The sequence below is a fragment of the Enhydra lutris genome, unplaced genomic scaffold (genome assembly GCF_002288905.1).
Source record: "Enhydra lutris kenyoni isolate GAN:26980312 unplaced genomic scaffold, ASM228890v2 scaffoldscaffold45, whole genome shotgun sequence".
Classification (NCBI taxonomy): domain Eukaryota; kingdom Metazoa; phylum Chordata; class Mammalia; order Carnivora; family Mustelidae; genus Enhydra; species Enhydra lutris.
The window spans coordinates 3,159,727-3,179,899 of record NW_019154129.1 but is presented as its reverse complement, the minus strand read 5'-3'; the positions used below and the strand labels follow the sequence as shown (position 1 = coordinate 3,179,899).

The following is a 20,173-nucleotide window of genomic DNA, read 5'->3' as shown; positions in this document are numbered from 1 at the left end:
TTCCCTTTTCTCTCTTTGGTCACCCTCTGGTGAAGTTCATTTAGAAAAGGTGGGAAACACGCTTGGCTCCTGCCCTTTCTCTGTTTTCTAAGACGGTGGCTTGGTTCACGTGCGTCTTTGCATGAACGACACCAAGGGGTTGCCCTTTTTTCCCCCTGGTGTCATTGTGAGATTGTGTCTTTAATCAGACATGATGGTCACAGTCATTTCTCCTTACTGGCCTGATGGCAGCTCCCTTCATCCTTTTTGGGGCAAGTTCGGAGCCGCTTCTAGTTGTGGCTGAGGCCTTTTAACTCCACATGGCTTTATCTTCCGTGGTAACAGGTGTGAGAAGACAGTGGAGGCTTATCTGGGACATTTCCTGCCAAGCCGCTTTGCCAGGGAGACTCTGGGAGCGAAAAGCAAACATAAAAACTTGATGTCTTGGTCTCACCCCAGACCAGCTTGATTAGACTCCGGGAGGTGGGGACCAGGTACGGTGTTACTTTTAAAGCACCTACAGCCTGGATGGAAAACCACTCTGGCAGAATGTGTGTGTTTGTGTGTTTCCAAGGCTGTCTCTGAAAAAATGCTGGAACATGGAGCAGCCTCCTCTATTAGAGACCTCATTGCTGCATGGTGACCCTCCCCCCCTTGACTAAAGCATATATTTTACAATATAGATCTGAATGTTTTCAGTGTGGAAAGTTGGCCCTTGTGTGTGGTTTCTGAGGCTCCATGTGGACATCCTTTTCCTGGTGTGTGTGTGTGTGTGTGTGTGTGTGTTGTTGGAGCTCATTTCTGTGTCTCTGGGAAATAGGTTCTGTGAGAGCTTGCTTGGAATATGTTGATGACTTGCCTTTGCCCTTGGGATGAAGACCAGAATCCCTTACATGGCCTCCAGTATAGACTTCTCAGCCCCTTCTTGGTTCCCAGAGTGGGTTATGCCCCCTTCTGCCACTTCTGCCACAGGACCTTTGCACATACACACTCTTGGTGCTGAGACCGCCTTGCTCTCCCCCTTTCCTCGTTTTCCTCTCCTCAGTTTTCACACACCAGCTTAGGGACGCTTTCTCTGACCTTCATCTCCTGGATCAGCCCCCATCCGCTTATCGGCTCTCTTGCTGTGATCTCACTAAGATACCTGTGACCTCACTGGTACACTGACCTAGCTTCAGGGGACGATCCTCATGGCAGTTGAGGTTGTGTGTTTGCTCACAGGACCATTTGATTAATGTCTCTTTCTGAAGCCTGTTAGGGACTTGCCGTCTGTGTCCTCTGCTTCCAGCGGGGGGAGCCTGGCAAGACCATTCCATCCCTCTGCTCTTCTGTTTCTTTAACTCCAAAATGAGGATGATGCTTTTAACTACTTCCTAGGGTGGTTGCAAAGATTACATGAGATCATGTGTGTAAAGCACTTACAGCAGAGTTAGCCAGTACAGAAGTTAGCAGGTGTTATTGTTACTCTGGTGCACTGCAGGCCTGGGGGGTTGTGTCTGCTCAGGTTTATATACATGGTGCTGGGCATGTAGCAGGTGCTCAGAAAATACATGTTGAATGAACGAATGAAACAGGAATAATAGTAATTCCCACACTCGTAAGGTTCTATGAGGATATAAGATGATGCTGGGGCTCTTGGTAGAGCGTCCGGCACGTAGCTGGTGGTCAGACGGTATTTGTTGAATGGATGAGTCAGTGAATGAATGGGGGTAACGGGCACACTCCCCAGGTTGCCATGGAATTGAATATAAGGCAGGGAGGGTAAGTGGCGTTCTCTGCTGCTTTTGCACATAATCGACACTTGGGAAATATTTCCTGGATGACACTGGCGAGTTGCCATGTGTTTCTTTGACAGTCACTGGGGCTCAAGAGAGAAACCCTTTTGGGGTGCAAGTCATCGGTGTGAGGGGGCTGCTGGTCCATCGAGAGTAAGAGCGCTCTGCTCACTTCTTGTTGCCGAGCGCGCCTAGACAGACGAGAAGGTTAATTGATCATTTCCTGTTTATTCCCACCCCGTGTGTTCTCTCCACTAGAATCCCTGCCCGGAGTCCAGCGCCTCCTTCCTTTCCAGAGTCACCTTCTGGTGGATTACAGGGTAAGGCCAGGCGGGCGCTTCGGGCCTGCTGTCCCTCCGTCACCCCTTCACCGCACGTGCTGAGCATGTCTGCCCTGGGCCCCGGGGCTCAGACGCGGACCCTGTGCCGTGTGCACGGACTTGACGTGTGAACCATAAATGGCTTGCGGCACTTCTGTGCGTGGCTTCACCCAGGGCACTTAGAAGCCGTGTGCTCTTGGCTTTCAGATTTGGGTTGTTTTTTTTTTTTTTTTTTTTTTTTTTTAAGCATCAGGTTAATTACAGTTGTTGGCCAAGAAATAAAGTTGCCATTAGAAAAATAATGCCCATGCCCTGTAAGAAATGTGGGTATAAGAAACAGGCATAGATCCACAACCAGAAACCCCCAAGGCACCTGCTCACTTTAGGCTCCCTTCCTGTCTTTTTTTCCCACACATTTCTTCCTGCACGATGTCGCATCTTACCCAGGATTTTCTGAATCCCTTTTTCCCCATAAGCACTGTTCCTTGTCTTAATAAACCTTGCACAGACATCTTTTTTTTTAATTAAATATTGTTCAGATTAACAGTTAAGGACACTGTTCCTTGTCCTTATAAACTTTGCACAGACATTTTTTTTTTTTTTTTAATTAAATACTGTTCACATTATCAGTTAAGGAACATCTCGGGGACAGTTGGGGTCATTGGAGTGTGAACTGTGGGTCATGCCATCGTTAGATTTCTGATTTTTGTGAGTCGCTCTCTGGCTTCTGTGAGAGCATGCCCTTTTTCTAAGGGGGACACACGGTAACGTTGGGGGTGCAGGCATGCTGCGTCCACAGCCTCCGCTGAAGGGGTTCAGAGAAAAAGTCTGTATGTGTATATTTATAGGTAGAGAGAAGAGTACAGCAGATGTGGTAAGATGTTAGCAGCGGTGAGCTGGGGGAGGGGTAGGTATTCATATGATTTTTCTGTAAGTTTGATAATGATTTCAAAACAATCAGTGACAGGTTTATGTTCTTTACGGAAGTGTCCAAACATGTAGAAAGCAAGTCTAACCAAACTCAACGAACTTATCGTTGGGATTTGACGATGATGACTACTTTGCCACTGAGTCTTAAAAACTTTTTTTTAAAGTAAATGGGAGCCACTGTAAAATCGGTATCCTGAGTACTCTGTGTCTTTGAAAAATGAAGCCATGTTTCCTGGGCGACCTAACAGAATTAGGTGTGATGACTTAATGTGCCCAGATGTCCTGTGCATATTGCGATTTTCCTAAGTGCGTGCTGCTGTCCGTGGCGGCGGGCTGGCGTGGCGGGTGTGGGCGGCAAGGGTCAACGTCCCCTTGCTGTGACTCTCATCTCCTTCCCCTGGTGTTTTGGCCCCAGGCTGATGGTCCGCGGCTACCGCCAGCCGCTGGAGAGCACTGACCTCTGGTCCCTGAATAAGGAGGACACGTCAGAGCAAGTTGTGCCCGTTTTGGTAAAGAACTGGAAGAAGGAGTGTGCCAAATCCAAAAGGTAAGTGCGAGCCTCTTGCCACAGGGGAGAGCCGGGCGTTCTCTAGGACCACCGGGTCACCCCCTTTCCTGCCACCAAGGTGCAGAATGGTGGCGGTGTCCCCTCTGACTAGCTTCGGGGTCCTGGGCGAGCTGCTTCACTCTTCCCAGCCGTGGTCGGCTCATCTGCAAAATCCAGGAAGAGTCTTCCACGTAGCTAAGGCAGTCTGGGTAGACAAGAGCGAAAGATTGATGCTGTTTGCTTGGGCCCTCGGCAAGTGCGTGCCTGGGGTGCGCAGCCCCGCTCTGTGTGAGACAGCGGCACCTTCCCTGTCTCACCGGGAGCGTCCGGCCTTCTGAGTGTTCTTGCTCTTTTCAGTGTTTTGGCTTCGACACACCAAGCCCATCGCTTCAGCAGCTATTCTGCCAAGGAAGCCCTCCCCAAGGGTGGTTTGGACCGTGCTGCATTTAAAAGTAACATAGACTTTAGTGTTTTTTTTTTTTTCTTTAAGATTGTATTTATTTGTCTGACAGAGAGAGAGACAGCAAGAGAGGGAGCACGAGCAGGGATGGGGAGTGGGAGAGGGAGAAGCAGACTCCCCGCTGAGCGGGGAGCCCAGTGCAGGGCTTGATCCCAAGACCCCGAGATCATGACGTGAGCCAAAGGCAGATGTGCAACGACTGAGCTACCCAGGTGCCCCTAGACTTGAGTTTTCACAGTGGAAGGCACAGACGGTTGTGTGTAAGCCCCCCTTCTCCCATACATAGTCTCCTTTGTTATCAGTGTCCCCCAGCAGAAAGGATCTTTGTGAGCATTGATGAACCCGTGCTGACGCATTATGATCACCCCGAGCCCATAGTTTGCATTATGGGTCCCATTTGGTGTCCTGAATTTTATTTTATTTATGTATCTTTTTAAAGATTTTTTATTTATTTATTAGAGAGCGTGCGTGAGCAGGGGGAGGGACAGAAGGAGAAGCAGACTCCTTGCTGAGCAGGGAGCCTGATGTGGGGCTTGATCCCAGGACCCTGGGATCATGACCTGAGCCGAAGGCAGACACTTCACCGACTGAGCCCCGCAGGCAGCCCGGTATCCTGAGTTTCAGACCCGCTTCCCACATGAGCTGCGTGCCATCCCGTGACCTCTTACCAAGTTTTTTTGGGAATCAGGCCAGGGCCTCCCCAGCACATACTTGATTTCATCAAACCTAAGACGTCCCCAGTTACGTGAAGCAGCATTGTATTACGTGCTGGTAAGAAGGGAAAGTGGCTGTTACAGGAGAGTAGTCATGGGCCTTGGCCTGTGTCCCGTGTCCCAAAGAGGTAGTTAAGAACTTATGGGTGACATGGGGGTGATAGAGGGTAGTGGCAGGAGCAGAACAAAATGTGGCTGTCCTTCCTCCTGTGGTTTTATGGGGTGGGCCTGTTGTTGACCTCTTAGCACTGGCTGACAGTGGGGTCAGCCTGCTGTATGGGATCTCTCACAGACCAATTGTCCTTCTGGGAGAAAAACCTTGGACTTGGAGGTCCAGTTGCCAGAACACCTAGGTTATAGATCTTTGGTCAGGCCTGGTTGGGGCTGGGAACTCAGTATATTCGTCCTGTTGGCTACTAGGACACCAGCAGAGGCCCTTGCGACGCTGAGCTGGTGCCCATTCGGGGTAGCCACGGACACAGGAGAGGTTGTCTTAGGGCAGGCAGGTCGAGTCATAAGCCTCTGTGGGCGGGCATCGCGAGATGGGTGGTGTTCTGGGCACGTATGGCTCCTCGTGAACCTGGTGTGAATCTGGTGCCCGTGACCCCGTAGGAGGTTCTCAGGCAGAGGCGGGTCCCTGGGTCCACCCTTCTGGGTGAGCAGGTTACTGCGGATGGCGTGGGAGAGGTTGCCTCTGAGGCTCCGCAGAAGGAGGACCAGGCTTGAACGAGAAGCCCTGTCTGTCACCGTCTTGGCCCTTAACTGATTCATTCAGCAGATCTGAGGTCTCCTGCCACTGTGCAGTCAGTTCAGGCCGTCTGTGTTCAGACTGTGGGACCAAAGAGGCTCCTTGTTTGGGGCTACCCTACCTTCCATACAGGAGACAGACAGGATGGAAGTCGAGCATACACGGACAGGGCAAGTTTTGGAGAGCATTACATTTTATGAGATTATGGCAAGGAAGTGGGGCAGGTGAGGGGCTAGGAAACTGATAGAGACGCCGTGGGTGGGGATAGACTCGCACAAGGCGACATTTGAGCAGAAGTTCCTATCGAAGGAAGTAGTGACCCACATCCATGTGTGTGGGAAGGGCTTTATGGTTAGAGGGAAGAGCTCATGCAAAGGTCCTGAGGTAGAGGTGAGTCTGGCATGCTTATGGAGAAGTAGGGGGAGCAGTGTGGCCTGAGTGAAGTGTGTGAGGGGCAGAATGGAAGGCGGTAAGGGAGGAGAAGCATTTGCAGGGGTCTCATGGGCCGAGCTAGCGTGTTCAGGTTTGATCCTAGGTACAGTGAGAAGTCAGAGGGGGGTTTTGTGCAGGCCAGTGGCATGTCCTGAGTTTTGTTTTTTAACCAGTGGGGCTGCCCTGGGGAAGGTGAGAGAGGGGGCAGGGAGACCAGGGTGGGGCCTGAGGGGCTGTGTCCCTCAGGTCCCTTCGTGCTCCAGAGCCCCTGTTTGCTGCTCAGAGGGATTTCTGACAGTTCAGTGCGATAAACATCGTGGGTAAACCCTGTCATCGTCTTGGGTAAACCCCAGGAGGTAATACCATATGAGTCGTGTAGCTTCATCTGGATGCAGCCCCGGACTGGGCGTTCTCATCTTGCCTGGCAGGATGTGGTGAGCCCTGGCTCCTCGGGCTTCAACATGGGCCACCCCTAGAGGCACTGGCTCTCTCAATACCTCAGCCTTCAGGGGTTCTCAGCTTGGGGGTTCACTGCCTTGTCATTCTCTCTGTCTCTAGAGGCACAAACCAGGTAGACATGGTGGGCGAAGGGAAAAGTCCTCTTCTTCACTGGGATTTCTTGGTGTGGCCCCTTGTGGCCAGGCCTCCTCACTTAGCTGGGGAACAGGCTGCAGGTGGGAGGGAGAAGTTACACAGGGGCCCTGGCAGACCATACGGGGTGATGGATATGTTTACCACCTTGATTTTGCGGACAGTTTCATAGGCCTATGTGTCCATGTAGGTCAAAACTCATCCATTCATACACTCCCAATATGTGCGACCGAGCATACATCAGTTACACCTCAATTAAGCTATAGATGTTTTTTAAAAAGCAGAAAACATTCTTAAAGACAGGGTGGCCATTTTTGCTTAATTGTCTCTATTTTGTAAAGGAATGCAGACAGAAAATACCAAAAAAACGACACAAAGAGCCAGCATATGTGTGCTGAGCGGTGGTTCTGAACCTTGCAGACTCACTGTTGCCTTGAATACAAAGATTCTCCAACATCAGTACAGTTACTTTAAGGTAATAGGTCAGTAAAAATAGCCCACCCACATAGCTAAAATTTAAAAAATTAACAAAATGCTCTCACTAGGCTTCTGAGGAAATCTGAAACGGTTTTGTCGTAGGACAATGTGTATTTCAGTGAGTAGATGCTCAGGCGCGTGCGCGCTGAGAGAACAGAATGGAGAGTTGCTGCTTGTCCCAAAGGGGAGGGTTCCCTGTGACAGCTGCAAATCCCTCCTGATCTCCGGACCCACCATCAGTCGCCCTCACAGAAGAGGTTTTGGAGAGTTGTGGCCATCACTTGGCTAAATTCTGAATGAAATATAGTCTCCCCTTCTTTTCAGTAATCGTTGCATTCCTGGGGGCACCTGGGTGGCTCAGTGGGTTAAGCCTCTGCCTTCGGCTCAGGTCATAGTCTCGGGGTCCTGGGATCGAGCCCCGAGTCGGGCTCTCTGCTCAGCGGGGAGCCTGCTTCCTCCTCTCTCTCTGCCTGCCTCTCTGCCTACTTGTGATCTCTCTCTCTGTGAAATAAATAGATAAAATCTTACAAAAAAAAAAAGTTGCATTTCTGAAAAAAATTCAAGGTGTATTTAAACTTAAAACTACAAAATACACACTATGGATATTATAGATTTATGTCTGAAAATGGAGTTCGATTCCAGACCTGGGTGATTTCGGGCAGGCTTTTCAATCTACGTAGATTCCTGTTGGGCTGTTTTTGGGGGACTGAGGGTCCTTAGGTCACAGAAGGTCTGGTATCTGGCTCAGTGGTTGATAATCAGAGAATGTGGCATTTGCAAAACAACCCCCTTTGAGAAAAGCTCTGCTTTTGAGGAACAGAAAAAAACAAAAAAAGAAAAGAAAAACAAACCTGAAAAAAGGGTAGGGTGGTGGGGGAAGTTTGAGTCATTTGCATTCATAAGCAGTACATTTAAAATCCTGCCAGGGCTACCAAGGGGGTGGGATGGGAGGGGGACCCTTGCCACTCCCACTGTGGTTCCCGAGACTGTCCTCCTGTATATCCTTAGCACTAAGAAGAGTGACAATGTGACCCAGGGTTGTAAAGTGCATTCTCTGCATTCGTAGGTCAAGTCTGCCCTTCTGTGTTATATTGGATATTTGTTATGGGTCAAAGACCACGATGCTCAGAGGACACCCAGAAATGTAGAAATTTCAGTCACGCTGAGACTTTTTTAAGTTTAAGATTTGGCCTTTCCTAAAGCCTTCATGACAGATGACAGAGTCCTCAGTAGTGCCTTGCTGCTCTTTGGTTGGTTCCAGCCCCTGCCGTCTGCTCCCAGCCCTGTTCAGGTCACCCTGAGGTTCTCACTGGTTCCACGAAAGGGCTGCCAAACCTCATTTCCCGTCCTTAGCTCCAGGCCTTGCTCATCCTGTTCCCTCCGCCTGGAGCATCCTTTCTTTCTCCTGATTCTCCCATCCTGCAGGTCACTGCTGTGATGTCACCTCCCCTGGAAAGCCCCCATGATAGCACCAGTAAGAGTCTTTTTTTTTTTTTTTTTAAGATCTTATTTATTTATTTATTTATTTGACAGAGATCATAAATGGAGAAGCAGGCAGAGAGAGGAGGAAGCAGGCTTCCTGCAGAGCAGAGAGCCCGATGTGGGTCTCGATCCCAGGACCCTGGGATCGTGACCTGAGCCGAAGGCAGAGGCTTTAACCCACTGAGCCACCCAGGCACCCAGCGCCAGTAAGAGTCTTATGAAGTCATGCTTGCTCATCCTTTCCTCTCATGAGGCTCTGTGGTAGTGGGGCTCCGGGTTTGACCTAGAACATGTGTTTAGTTCATTAGTGGACAAGTGACTGATGGGCGTCTCTGCCTACATTGGAATCTGATCTACTCACAAAGGCCCTTTTTCTTCCCAGCCTTCAGCTTACCCACCCCTTTCTGTTCCTTTGCTCTGGATGGTTTTCTCCTGACTCAGACCTTTCCCCTCCAATTTTCCTTTCCCCTCCCAGCCAGAGCTCGCAGATGCCCGGCTTGCTTCCTCTCCGGTCCTGGAGCACTTCCCTCCTTTGTGGGCTTCTTGTTAATGGGACAGTTTTCTTTCTTGATTTGGTCTTAGCTGATCCTTCCCACCGTTCTTGACCTTGACCTTGTCCACCCAGGCATGAGCTTTCCTCCTCTCTGCCTGCCCTGGACCTTCTCCCTGACCCTTTGGCACCTGTCTCTTGGCCACTAGAAACAGCCCTGGGTCACTAGCAGCCCACGCAGGCCCAGGGCTGGGTCTGGTTTAGGAAGTGGTACAGAGAATGAACAGGGGAGGGCTGAGCCACTCCCTTCCTCTCTGCCTAGCCCTCTTTCTTCCTTGCCAGGGAGGCCTGCATGTGCTGAAAGGAATTATACTAAAAATCCTAGTAGGAAAAGGGCAGCTTTAGGGCAGGTCAGTAAAGGGAGTTGTGAAAGTCTTGCACAGTGACATTGGCAGTGTGGTTGGTGGAATAATGCACAAAGATGCCCATGGCCTGATCCCCAGAACCTTACATGGCAAAGGGCCTGATATGATCACTGGGTCCTTGTAAGAGGAGACAGGAAGTCAGGGGGTGGGGGGTGGGGGTGGGGAATGCGCTGCAGCTGTAACTGGCTTTTAACTGGAAGAAGGGGCCACAAGCCTGGGAATGTAGGAGGCTTCCAGAAGTTGGAAGAGACCAGGAAACAGATTAGAAGGAATGTAGCCCTGTGGGCCCCCTTCAGATTTCTGACCCCCAGAACTATGAGACGATAAATTTGTGCTGCTTTGGGCGCCTGGGTGGCTCAGTGGGTTAAGCCGCTGCCTTCGGCTCAGGTCATGATCTCAGGGTCCTGGGATCGAGTCCCGCATCGGGCTCTCTGCTCCGCAGGGAGCCTGCTTCTTCCTCTCTCTCTGCCTGCCTCTCTGCCTACTTGTGATCTCTGTCTGTCAAATAAATAAATAAAATCTTAAAAAAAAAAAATTTGTGCTGCTTTAAGCCACCTAGTGTGTGGTAATTTGTTACAGCACACATAGGAAGTTATACAACTTCACACTGAGTTTAGGTTTTATTCTGGGTGCAGTGGGGAAGCTATGAGTTGAAGTAGGAGGATGTGTTTTTAGGAAGGTCCCACTGGCTGCTGTGCAGGAACTTGGATGTCAGGGAACAAAAGTGGGAGGAAATGAAGGAGCAGGAAGGAGGCCCCAGTGGTGGTCATTTGCATGGATCAGAGGCTGTAACCATGGACAGAGTGGATGCATGCCCACACATCTCCTGGGTGGGGACAGACAGGACACATGCCTGATCGACCCAGAGCATGGAGGAGATTCCCGTGTTTCTGGTCCTTTCCTGGGGTAGGAAGTGAGCCAAGGCAGGTTGGAAAGCTGTGCTTGCTAAGAGAGAGTGTCAGGTAGTTTAAATAGTCAAGTGTGTGGCATCAACGTGACAAGGGAGAGCCTTCTGAAACTGAATGCCATTCAGTACGCCTACACCATGGAAGGATCCCGTAAATTGCAGATACTTGGTTAGGTAAGGAGGAAGCATATGTTTTGGCGGCGGAGCCCACGTCGGGCCATTTGAAGATGTTGACTTGACTTTAATTTGGAGACCAGAGTTAGGAGGTATGTCTTTGCTGTGTAATAATATGTTACCCCAAACCTAGCAGCTGAGAACGACAGCGAACATTTACTATCTCACATGGTTTCTCTGTATCAGGGGTCCAGCCTAGCCAGGGGGTTCTGGGTCAGCGGCTCCTGAAGTCGCACTCGCCCTGTCAGCTGAGGCCACATCATCCAAAGGCTCGACTGGGGCTGTAGGCCCTGCTTTCCAATTGCACACGGCTAGTCAGTCAGTGCTGGCTCTTGGCAGTGTCTCATCAGGGGGCTCCTCCAGGGTCCTCCTCACACGGCCGCTGGCTTTGTCTGGAATGAATGATCCAAGAGAGGGCAAGACAGAAGCCACTGTGTTTTCTGTGACCTAATCTTAGAAGCGCACTCCACTGTTTCTGCTGTATCCTCGTCCGATGGGAGGGGACTGTGCAGGGCCCTGAGCGAGGGTTCTAGTTTCTCACATTCTTGTAGACACTTGTTATTATCTGGCTTTTGATGATGCCCCTTGTGGGTGTGAAGTAATACCATTCTGTGGTTTTGGTTTATGTTTCCCTGATGATGAATGATGTCAAGCAGCGTGTCATGGCCATTTGCATATCTTCTTCGCCCTTTTTAAATTGGGTTTTTTCCCCTTATTCTGTGGTAAGAGTTCTTGACATGGTCTGGTTACAAGGAGATATTTCATTGGCAAGTATTTTCTCTCATTCTTCGGGTTGTCTTTTCACTTTCTTGATTGTATCTTTTGATACACGACACTTTTTTTTATTTTGACAAAGTCCAGGTGATCTTATTTTTTCTTCTGTTGCCTGTGGTTTGGGTGTCATATTTCAGAATCCACTGCCAGATGCAAGGTCGTGAAGATTTTCACCTTTCCTTATTTATTTAGGAGAGAGAGTGTACATGCATGTGTGCAAACTGGGGAGGGGAAGAGGGAAAGAGAATCTCAAGCAAACCCCCAGCTAAGCATGGAGCCTGCTGCTCCGTCACATCTGTAGATCGCTGTGGGCCTTGTACTTTTCAGCGCCCTTCGTGTGTATTAACCCATTAATTTCCACAGCAGCTCTGTGAGCCGGATCCTACGTGTATCCCCGTTGAACAGGTGATGAACCTGGGCTGGCTAGGGAACTTGCCTGAAAGTCACACAGCTGGCCGGCCAGGGCCCCGAGTCTGTGCTCCGAAGCAGCGTGCTAACCTGCCTCTCTGCAGTGACTGGCTTTCTCGGGCCGGTCTCCCCGAGGGGAGGATGTTCTCGGCCTTTCCCCTGGCCAGCCGGCGGAGTCTCCAGAAGACCCCACAACCGGTCCACACTCCTTGTGTTCCAGGCAGCAGGCGAAGATGGCGTACTCCTCCAAGGATCCCGCCAAGCCAAAAGGGGGCTCGCAGGTGGATGTGAGTGAGGAGGCTGAGGTTTTGATCGTCAAGTCCCCCCAGAAGGAGCGGGAGCCGTCTCTGTTCAAGGTGTTATACAAGACCTTCGGGCCCTACTTCCTCATGAGCTTCTTATTCAAGGCCGTCCACGACCTGATGATGTTTGCCGGCCCAGAGATCTTAAAGTAAGACCCCTTCCCTCTCAGCTGGGCAAGTTTTTGTGTTCCTGACCTTCCACAGGCAGCACTCCTAACCTCTGCCTTGGGGTCACGTGGGGTGCCCCACGGGCTTAATTACAGCCGAGCCTCTCTGTCTTCACCCACTTTGCCCAGTACTTTGCTTTGACACCATCTGAACTCAAGCCATTTTGGTTGCAAGTAACCGAAACCAACTTCCCCTGAAGCCAGAGGAGGAGAGAGGAATGTCTAGGGAAACTGAGAACAAGAAAATGAGCCAGACTGTGTCAGACTGCAGCCTGAAAACAGAAAGTCACAAGGAGGTCCCCTCCCTCCTCTCTCTCGTTACCTCTTTATGTCTCTGGGGGGGGGCCACCCGCTCCTCGTCTTTGCCTTCCTACCTTTGCCTAACATACTCTCTGGTCACCTGCGGGTGGCTTTCTGGTGACGAGCCAGAGCAGTCGGTACGAGAAGCCACCTGCACCTGCTGGGGCAACCTGCACGGCCCCATCACCCCTGTGGGTTTGTTTTTCTCTGCATAAAATGGCAGGAATAACACCCGCCCCACCTGGCTCAGGGAGAGTTGAAATGCGGACGTGGGAGGACTTGTTCCCTGCGTGTGTGCGTCAGGCTCTGGTCCTTCCGTCCTTGCTCCCTCAGATTGCTCATCAACTTCGTGAACGATCAGGAGGCCCCGGACTGGCAGGGCTACTTCTACACCGTGCTGCTGTTCGTCAGCGCCTGCCTCCAGACCCTCGTGCTGCACCAGTACTTCCACATCTGTTTCGTCAGCGGCATGAGGATCAAGACAGCCGTCATTGGTGCTGTCTACCGGAAGGTGGGTGGGGTCAACCGGAAGGTGGGTGGGGTCAACCGGAAGGTGGGTGGCATCTCTTAGAAGGCAGGTGAAGGCCGGTCCTCACACCCAGGGGGTCACGTTGACGTCTCCCGGTGTATGTAGCCTCAGAATCTCTGGGGACCTGGCTAGGTCACCCCCAAGGCCACCGTGAGGATTTCAAGCCCAGCTTCTAGAGCAGTAGCAGGAGGCCAGCCCACATGACCGCAGCTGGCCACAGTTGCCCATCAGGTGTGAGACCTTATCAAAGCTGATGTGTAGCATGTCCTTGAAGCCTGTGTCAGCCATGCGGAAAGGAGTTTCTTAGGTGGCACTCGACTTGGGAAAATGCATGTTCACGCTGTCACTGCCATTGATACTCCATTTGAGCTTGTTCTGACTCTGCATATGAACTGGGCAGGTGGTCCTTTCCCTGGGTAGTGGAGTGCTTAGGCATTTAGGCAATCCAGCTTTAAGGAAATTTCTTGGTTCCTTCAATTTATAAGCTTCTGGGGCGAAGACACTGCTTGGGCCCGTGGGTGGAGAAGAGACTGCCTAGCAGGTAGTCAAGAGAGATGGGCCAGTTCGTTGGTTCTGAGCCCTGTCTGTAAGTTGGACTTGCTTGGAGAACTTCAGCAACTCCCACTGCCCAGGCTGCTCTGCAGACCAACAAAATCAGGATCTCTGAGGGTGGGACCCAGGCATCTTTATTTCTTAAATTCCCCAGGCAGTAGTGTGAAACCATGTTTGAGAATCAGGACAATTTTATCCTTCCAAGGGATGTTTGGAAGATGTCTGGAGATGTCTTTGGTTTTTGGTTGTCCTAACCAGAGATGGAGGTGTCTAGTTAGAGGCTGAGGATGCTGGTGAACACCCTGTAAGGCACAGGCCAGTCCCACAAAGACGTATCCAGCTTCAAATGTCAGTCATGCCAAGACTGGGAAACCCTGACCTTGACCTTGCTCCTTGAGTGTGATCTGCGGACCAGCAGCATCTGCATCATGTGGGAGCATGTTAGAAATGCATCGCCCCAGGCCCGTACCCCAGTCCTTCCAAATCTGAAACGACGCTGTAACAAATTTCCCCAGTGATGTGTGTGCCCCCTTCAGTGTGTGACACCCTGGTTTAGGTGATCTTGGGGTCCCTTCCATATTACGGAAGTCAGGATGAGGGAGAGACCGTCATTGATAAGAGCTGGGGCTTTGCGATGGGACCTACGAGCTGGGAACGCAGATAAGGTAGGAAGGCAGGAGAAAAGAGAAGTGGTTTTCTGTTCCTGAGCTGTGTTCTTCCTCCACGTGGACTTGGACGAAAGGGTTTTGCCTGCTAGACTCACCATCTTTCTCTCTCCATTGTCCTGCAGGCCTTGGTGATTACCAACTCAGCCAGAAAGTCCTCCACTGTCGGGGAGATTGTCAACCTCATGTCTGTGGACGCCCAGAGGTTCATGGACTTGGCCACGTACATTAACATGATCTGGTCAGCTCCTCTGCAAGTCATCCTTGCTCTCTACCTCCTGTGGCTGGTGTGTGTTTGACGTTGTTCCCCTTGTGCAGAGGGAGGGACCACCTCATGTGGGCAGTGGGGGTGAGGGAGTGGGTGTCGGTGATAAGAACCTCTGTCATTCACTGGGGTTTTTTTTCCTTGACATCATTCACACTTTATTTTCTGGTCTGTTGGACAGTTTCTGGTGTCATATCTGTTTTCTCGGTTTTTGGATTTATGCTCTTTTTGATGGCATGATACTTGTTTGCGTTTGTTTTTTTTAAAGATTTTATTTATTTGACAGAGAGAGAGAGATCACAAGTAGGCAGAGAGGCAGGCAAAGGAGGCGGGGGGAGCAGGCGCCCCACTGAGCAGAGAGCCCGATGCAGGGCTCCATCCCAGGACCCTGGGACCATGACCCGAGCCGAAGGCAGAGGCTTAATCCTCTGAGCCACCCAGGCGCCCCCCTTTTCCTCCTTCACTAAGGATGAAGTCCTACCCATCTTTAAAGGCAGTGACACCTGCCAGATCCAGATTGCTTTTCTCTCAGGATTAGATGGATTTCTTCCTTTTTTTCCTTTTTTGGGGGAGGGGGATTTTGTTTATTTATTTGACAGAGACACAGTGAGAGAGGGAACACAAGCAGGGGGACTGGGAGAGGGAGAAGCAGGCTCCTACTGAGCAGGGAGCTTGATGCGGGACTCGATCCCAGGACCCTGGGGTCATGACCTGAGCCAAAGGCCGACGCTTAATGTCTGAGCCACCCAGGCACCCTGGATTTCTACCTTTTTAAAATCCCAATAATTTAGTAAAGGAGCTCCCCTGATACTACCTTCTAGAATAGTTTTTTGCTGCTTGGTATAGCTGCTCCTCCTCTCCTGATAAGTGTCTTGGTTACTCATGGGCTCAGTGTCTTGGTTTTTTTTGTTTGTTTGTTTGTTTAAGATTTTATGTATTTATTTGACACACGCACGCTCATGCATGATTAGGGGGAGGGGCAGAGAGAGAAGTAGACTCCCTGGGGAGCAGGGAGCCATATGCGGAGCTGGATCCCCAGACTCTGAGATCATGACCTGAGTCAAAGTCAGGATGCTTAACTGACTGAGCCAACCCAGCGCCCCTCAGTGTCTTGCTTGTGCCTTATTTTTTATTTCCTGTGAGTGTAGTCCCAGCAGGGCCCGGTGCCTAATAAGTGTGCAGCAAATTATCCATTGATTTGACTGTAGTTTACATATTTTTTTTGGTCTGTTTATACAGCAGAAGATAAGTGATTATAAATTGTTTCTAGAAATGAAACTTAGAAATAAATAGCAGAGTCTAAATGTCTTTTGGGGCCGACATCTTGGGGTATCCACTTCTCCAGAAATTTCAGCCACGGGTGAAATAGTTTTTGGAGCATTTCTTTTAGAATCAGCCTCCAGGGACGCCTGGGTGGCTCAGTTGGTTGAGCAGCTGCCTTTGGCTCAGGTCATCATCCCAGCGTCCTGGGATCGAGTCCCACATTGGGCTCCTTGCTCAGCGGGGAGCCTGCTTCTCCCTCTGCCTCTGCCTGCCATTCTGTCTACCTGTGCTTGCTCTCTCTCCCTCTCTCTCTCTCTCTGACAAATAAATAAATAAAATCTTTAAAAAAAAAAAATAGAATCAGCCTCCAGGGGTGATTCATGAACCATTAAGAAGATTGTTCTGTTTTAGATGAGGGTTGCTGAATGTATCATTGACATTTGGGGCCAGATAGTTTCTTGTTGGGGCGGGGGTTGTCCTATGCACTGCGGGATGTTCAGTGGTGTCCTTGGTCTTTTCACTCTGATACCAAGAACACAGTCCCCTGCTACCTTCCCCCCTGCCACTTGTGACCCAGATGTCCCTTAGGGGCAATTCTTCCCTGTTTGGGAACCACTGGTTTGGATAGAAAACCAGCTTTCTCTGTTCATCCGTTAAAAATATAGTATAGGATGGGGCACCTGGGTGGCTCAGTGGGTTGGGCCTCTGCTTTCAGCTCAAGTCATGATCCTGGGGTCCTGGGATCGAGCCCCACATTGGGCTCTCTGCTCAGCGGGGAGCCTGCTTCCTCCTCTCTCTCTCTGCCTGCCTCTCTGCCTACTGTGATCTCTCTCTGTCTGTCAAATAAATAAATAAAAAAAGTCTTTAAAATATATATATATATATATATATATATATATATATATATAGTAGGAGGAGCACCTGCGTGGCTCAGTGGGTTAAAGCCTCTGCCTTTGGCTTAGGTCATGATCCCAGAGTCCTGGGATCGAGCCCCGCATCGGGCTCTCTGCTTAGCGGGGAGCCTGCTTCCTTCTCTCTCTGCCTGCTTGTGATCTCTGTCTGTCAAATAAATAAAATCTTAAAAAAAAAATACAGTATAGGATAGTGACAGTGGTGTGGGCTCAGGAATGAGACTGTCTGGGTTCAAATCCTGCCTCTTCAATGATTAGGTTTGTGATGTCATTCCCTAAGGTCACTAAACCTCAGTGTGTCTTCATCTGCAAAGTGGTGATGGTAATGTTACATTTCATCATAGGGATGTTGGGATGAAGGAATGAATCAGTACAGGTTATGTTCATAGAACGGTGTATGGGGTATGAACACACTGAGTATCTTTTTTTTTTTTTTTTAAGATTTTGTTTATTTATTTGACAGAGATCACAAGTAGGCAGAGAGGCAGGCAGAGAGAGAGAGGAAGGGAGGCAGGCTCCCTGCTGAGCAAAGAGCCTGATGCGGGGCTTGATCCCAGGACCCTGGGATCATGACCTGAGCTGAAGGCAGAGGCTTCAACCCACTGAGCAACCTACGTGCCCCGAGTATCTTTTAATTATTGTTTGCTGTCAGAGTTTATTCTGAATGCTTTAGATTGTTGGTAGAAATCACTTCATTCTCGAAGGTGGGTAATTGGTCACTGGGTGGAGATACTTTGCAGAAACTGTTATGAGCAACAGCAGCATTTTTGGGGAGACTAGGACCAGTGCCCCCATGTGCATTGACTTGGAAGAGACTAGCCCTCCTGGTTTTCCGAATGCTTAAGGGGGAGAAAAAAATCACATTACCCTGTAGTTTCATCCATGTGAGTATGTGCACTGGGCCAGTTTCTCAAGCTGTATTCTTTTCAGGTGTTGAAATTAAAAAATGGAGATCTGTATCTTATCTTGGCATCTTAACCTCTCAGGGGTAGTTTCCTTATCTGCCACTCGGATAATAGAACAAGTCTACAACCTCTTATCTACATACCCCCAAACCCAAAAGGTGTGGAAGTTTTCCTTAACTCGTGTGGTGCCTTAACCTGACCTGAGGTGAGCTGAGGGGAAGTGTTTGTGATCTTGATTATTCTCTCAGGCCGATACTATTTTGGTGATGAGAGGTCAGTACCCTTGATGACGGAGTGCTGTGCTAGGGCCCAGGGGTCGTGTAATGCAATATATGGACTCGCTTGGGTCAGCAGTCCCCGAGACCACACCAGGTTGCTAGGAGGACTTGGGGCTTTCATTTTTATAGCAGGAGAAAGCAAAGGGTGAATACACAGGAGGAGGAATGGGGGGTGGGTGGCAGGAAGCAGGTACAGACTTCGGGACTCCTCTCCCAGTAGCCTCACACAGGATGCACTTAATTGCCTAGCAACAAGTTCCACAGCGTGGGAAATGTTGTCAGCCAGGGAAAGTTTGATAGAGACCCAACACCCAGGGTTTTTACTGGGGATTGGTTGCACAGGTGTCCTCTGCTTGGCCCATACCAGACTTTCAGACTCTCAGAAGACAAAGGGGGTTTCAGCATAAGCTATAGCGTTTGTACAGAGTTGAGGCCCAGCGAACTACTCGTACCAATTCTGAGAATGGTGGGAGCCCTCCCTAAATCCAAGCTCCCAGATGGCAGCCAAGGGCCTATTCTTTAAGTAGGCCTTCAAACACGATAAACCATTAGACTGGCTGTGTTAACTCTTTGCTATTCAACGCTCTCTTACCTTTCTGAAGTCCTTTAGAGAAAGCATGAGAGCTGGGGGCCCTCCCAGCTCTCCTTCAAGCAGAAGGAGAGGGAGACAAGCAGACACCCTGCTGAGCAGGGGAGCCCCACACAGGGCTCGGTCCCAGAACCCCGAGATCATGGCCTGAGCCGAAATCAAGAGTTGGCAGCTCAACTGACTGAGCCACCCAGGTGCCCCACCGTTCTGAAGTTCTAATTTCTGAAACTCATCTGGCCCTGTCATGTTCTTAAAGGGGTTGTAGGACCCCAGGGGAGGCTCACAAATAAATCTGAATATTCTTATAAGCCTGTCGCTGGGTAAGAGTGACACATCTGCCCTGAAGATGATCGGCCAGGTCTGCAGGATCAGCCAGAGAAGCCCCCTGTTAAAGACCTCTGTTCTCTTTCTTCCTTAGAACCTGGGCCCGTCCATCCTGGCTGGGGTGGCTGTGATGATCCTTATGGTTCCTGTCAATGCCGTGATGGCCATGAAGACCAAGACTTACCAGGTTGGGTGTCTGTTGCCACAGGGCTCCAAGTTGGGCTCTTGTCGAGGCCTTTCCATTTGGGTTCTAGCTGAGTTCTTCACAGGCCCCGGAGGGGTTCTCAGCCCTGCATGCCTGTCCGAGTGCCCTGAGGAGCTTTCCCAAATGCTGATTCCTGGGCTCCATTTCTGGGATTCTGGTTCATTTCATGTTGGTGAGACCCCAAGCATCAGTTTTTAAAGCTTCCTGGGTGATTCTGGTGGACTGCCAAGGTTAGGATCCCCGAAATAGCTAGACCTAGGCCAGTGACCAGAATCACATGTGTGAGCCTCTGGGAAATTCCTTATTTCCCACAAAATTCAATCATTTACGTGTTTTCTGTGCATTTTCAAGAGTTGAGTAGACATTTCTCCCTGACTTTTTTCCCCCTCTTACCTTATGCTAGGCTCAGTGTTCAACTCTCTTCAGCAGTGTTTTGTATTTTTTAAGTTTTTCAATATCCAAGTGACAGAGCTGTTGCCTTCTTATCATAAAAAAATGTTCCATTGATAGAAAAGTGTATAGATTAAAAGGGAATATTTCCTTCCCTTTCCTTTCCGTGTCAGTGAGCATGTTGAAGCAAACCCTTCTCGAACTTTCTGTGTATTTATAGAGAGCTCTGATTATACAGTTAGGTTTCATGGTGGGCCTGGGTGTGTTTCTTCGTGGTGTCACCACCATATATGTTTTTATACACATGGCCCATTTCGCAACCTGGTCTGATCATTTGAGACCACGTCTCAGGGATCTTTCCATCTAATGTGACTTCATTCTCTTGAACTGGCACCACATGGTCCATAACCAAGAGGGGCCAGAGTTGATGTCTCTGCTCCTCTGTTGGTGGCTCTTTATGATGTGCCTGTGGAACTGCAAATAAGAATGCTTGACTGCGCTGATGATGAGTCCCAGGACGGGGACCTGTTGGAATGAGGCCTCCGCAGGTGCGGGTGGGAGGAGGTTATGCAAGAAAGGGGCCCTGTCATCTTTCGTCCTCTGAATGCTGTGTAGTAGGCTTCCCTGAGTGGCCCACTTTTGAAACCGCGTCAGTCACTGGCTTTGGCTTTCCTGGACTTAAAAAGCGTCCTCATCCGTGACCTGGGAATGACCAGAGCCCTCAGCGACAGTTCTTAGGAGCACGAAGTGGCTAGATGCATGCCCAGTGCTTAGAAAAGGGCTCGGCATCTGGAAGACGCCCAGTGCTATCTAACGGGTAGTATGGCTCAGTAGAGAAACTAAGGAAACGGAGGCGGGAAGAAAAAAAAACCCAAAAACCCCAGCATCGTTGTCTC

General features: G+C 50.0%; 1 protein-coding gene across 1 annotated transcript in view; it reads left to right on the top strand.

Annotated features, from left to right (window-relative positions):
- LOC111156238 (ATP binding cassette subfamily C member 1) overlaps window positions 1–20,173 on the top strand; it is a 131,608-nt gene that overhangs the window by 56,921 nt on the left and 54,514 nt on the right. Inside the window, exons 6-11 of the mRNA XM_022516989.1 lie at window positions 2,013–2,074; window positions 3,420–3,551; window positions 11,853–12,083; window positions 12,735–12,912; window positions 14,273–14,434; window positions 18,777–18,869. Coding sequence (XP_022372697.1) covers window positions 2,013–2,074; window positions 3,420–3,551; window positions 11,853–12,083; window positions 12,735–12,912; window positions 14,273–14,434; window positions 18,777–18,869 — 858 coding nt within the window. The remainder of the gene's footprint in view (window positions 1–2,012; window positions 2,075–3,419; window positions 3,552–11,852; window positions 12,084–12,734; window positions 12,913–14,272; window positions 14,435–18,776; window positions 18,870–20,173) is intronic.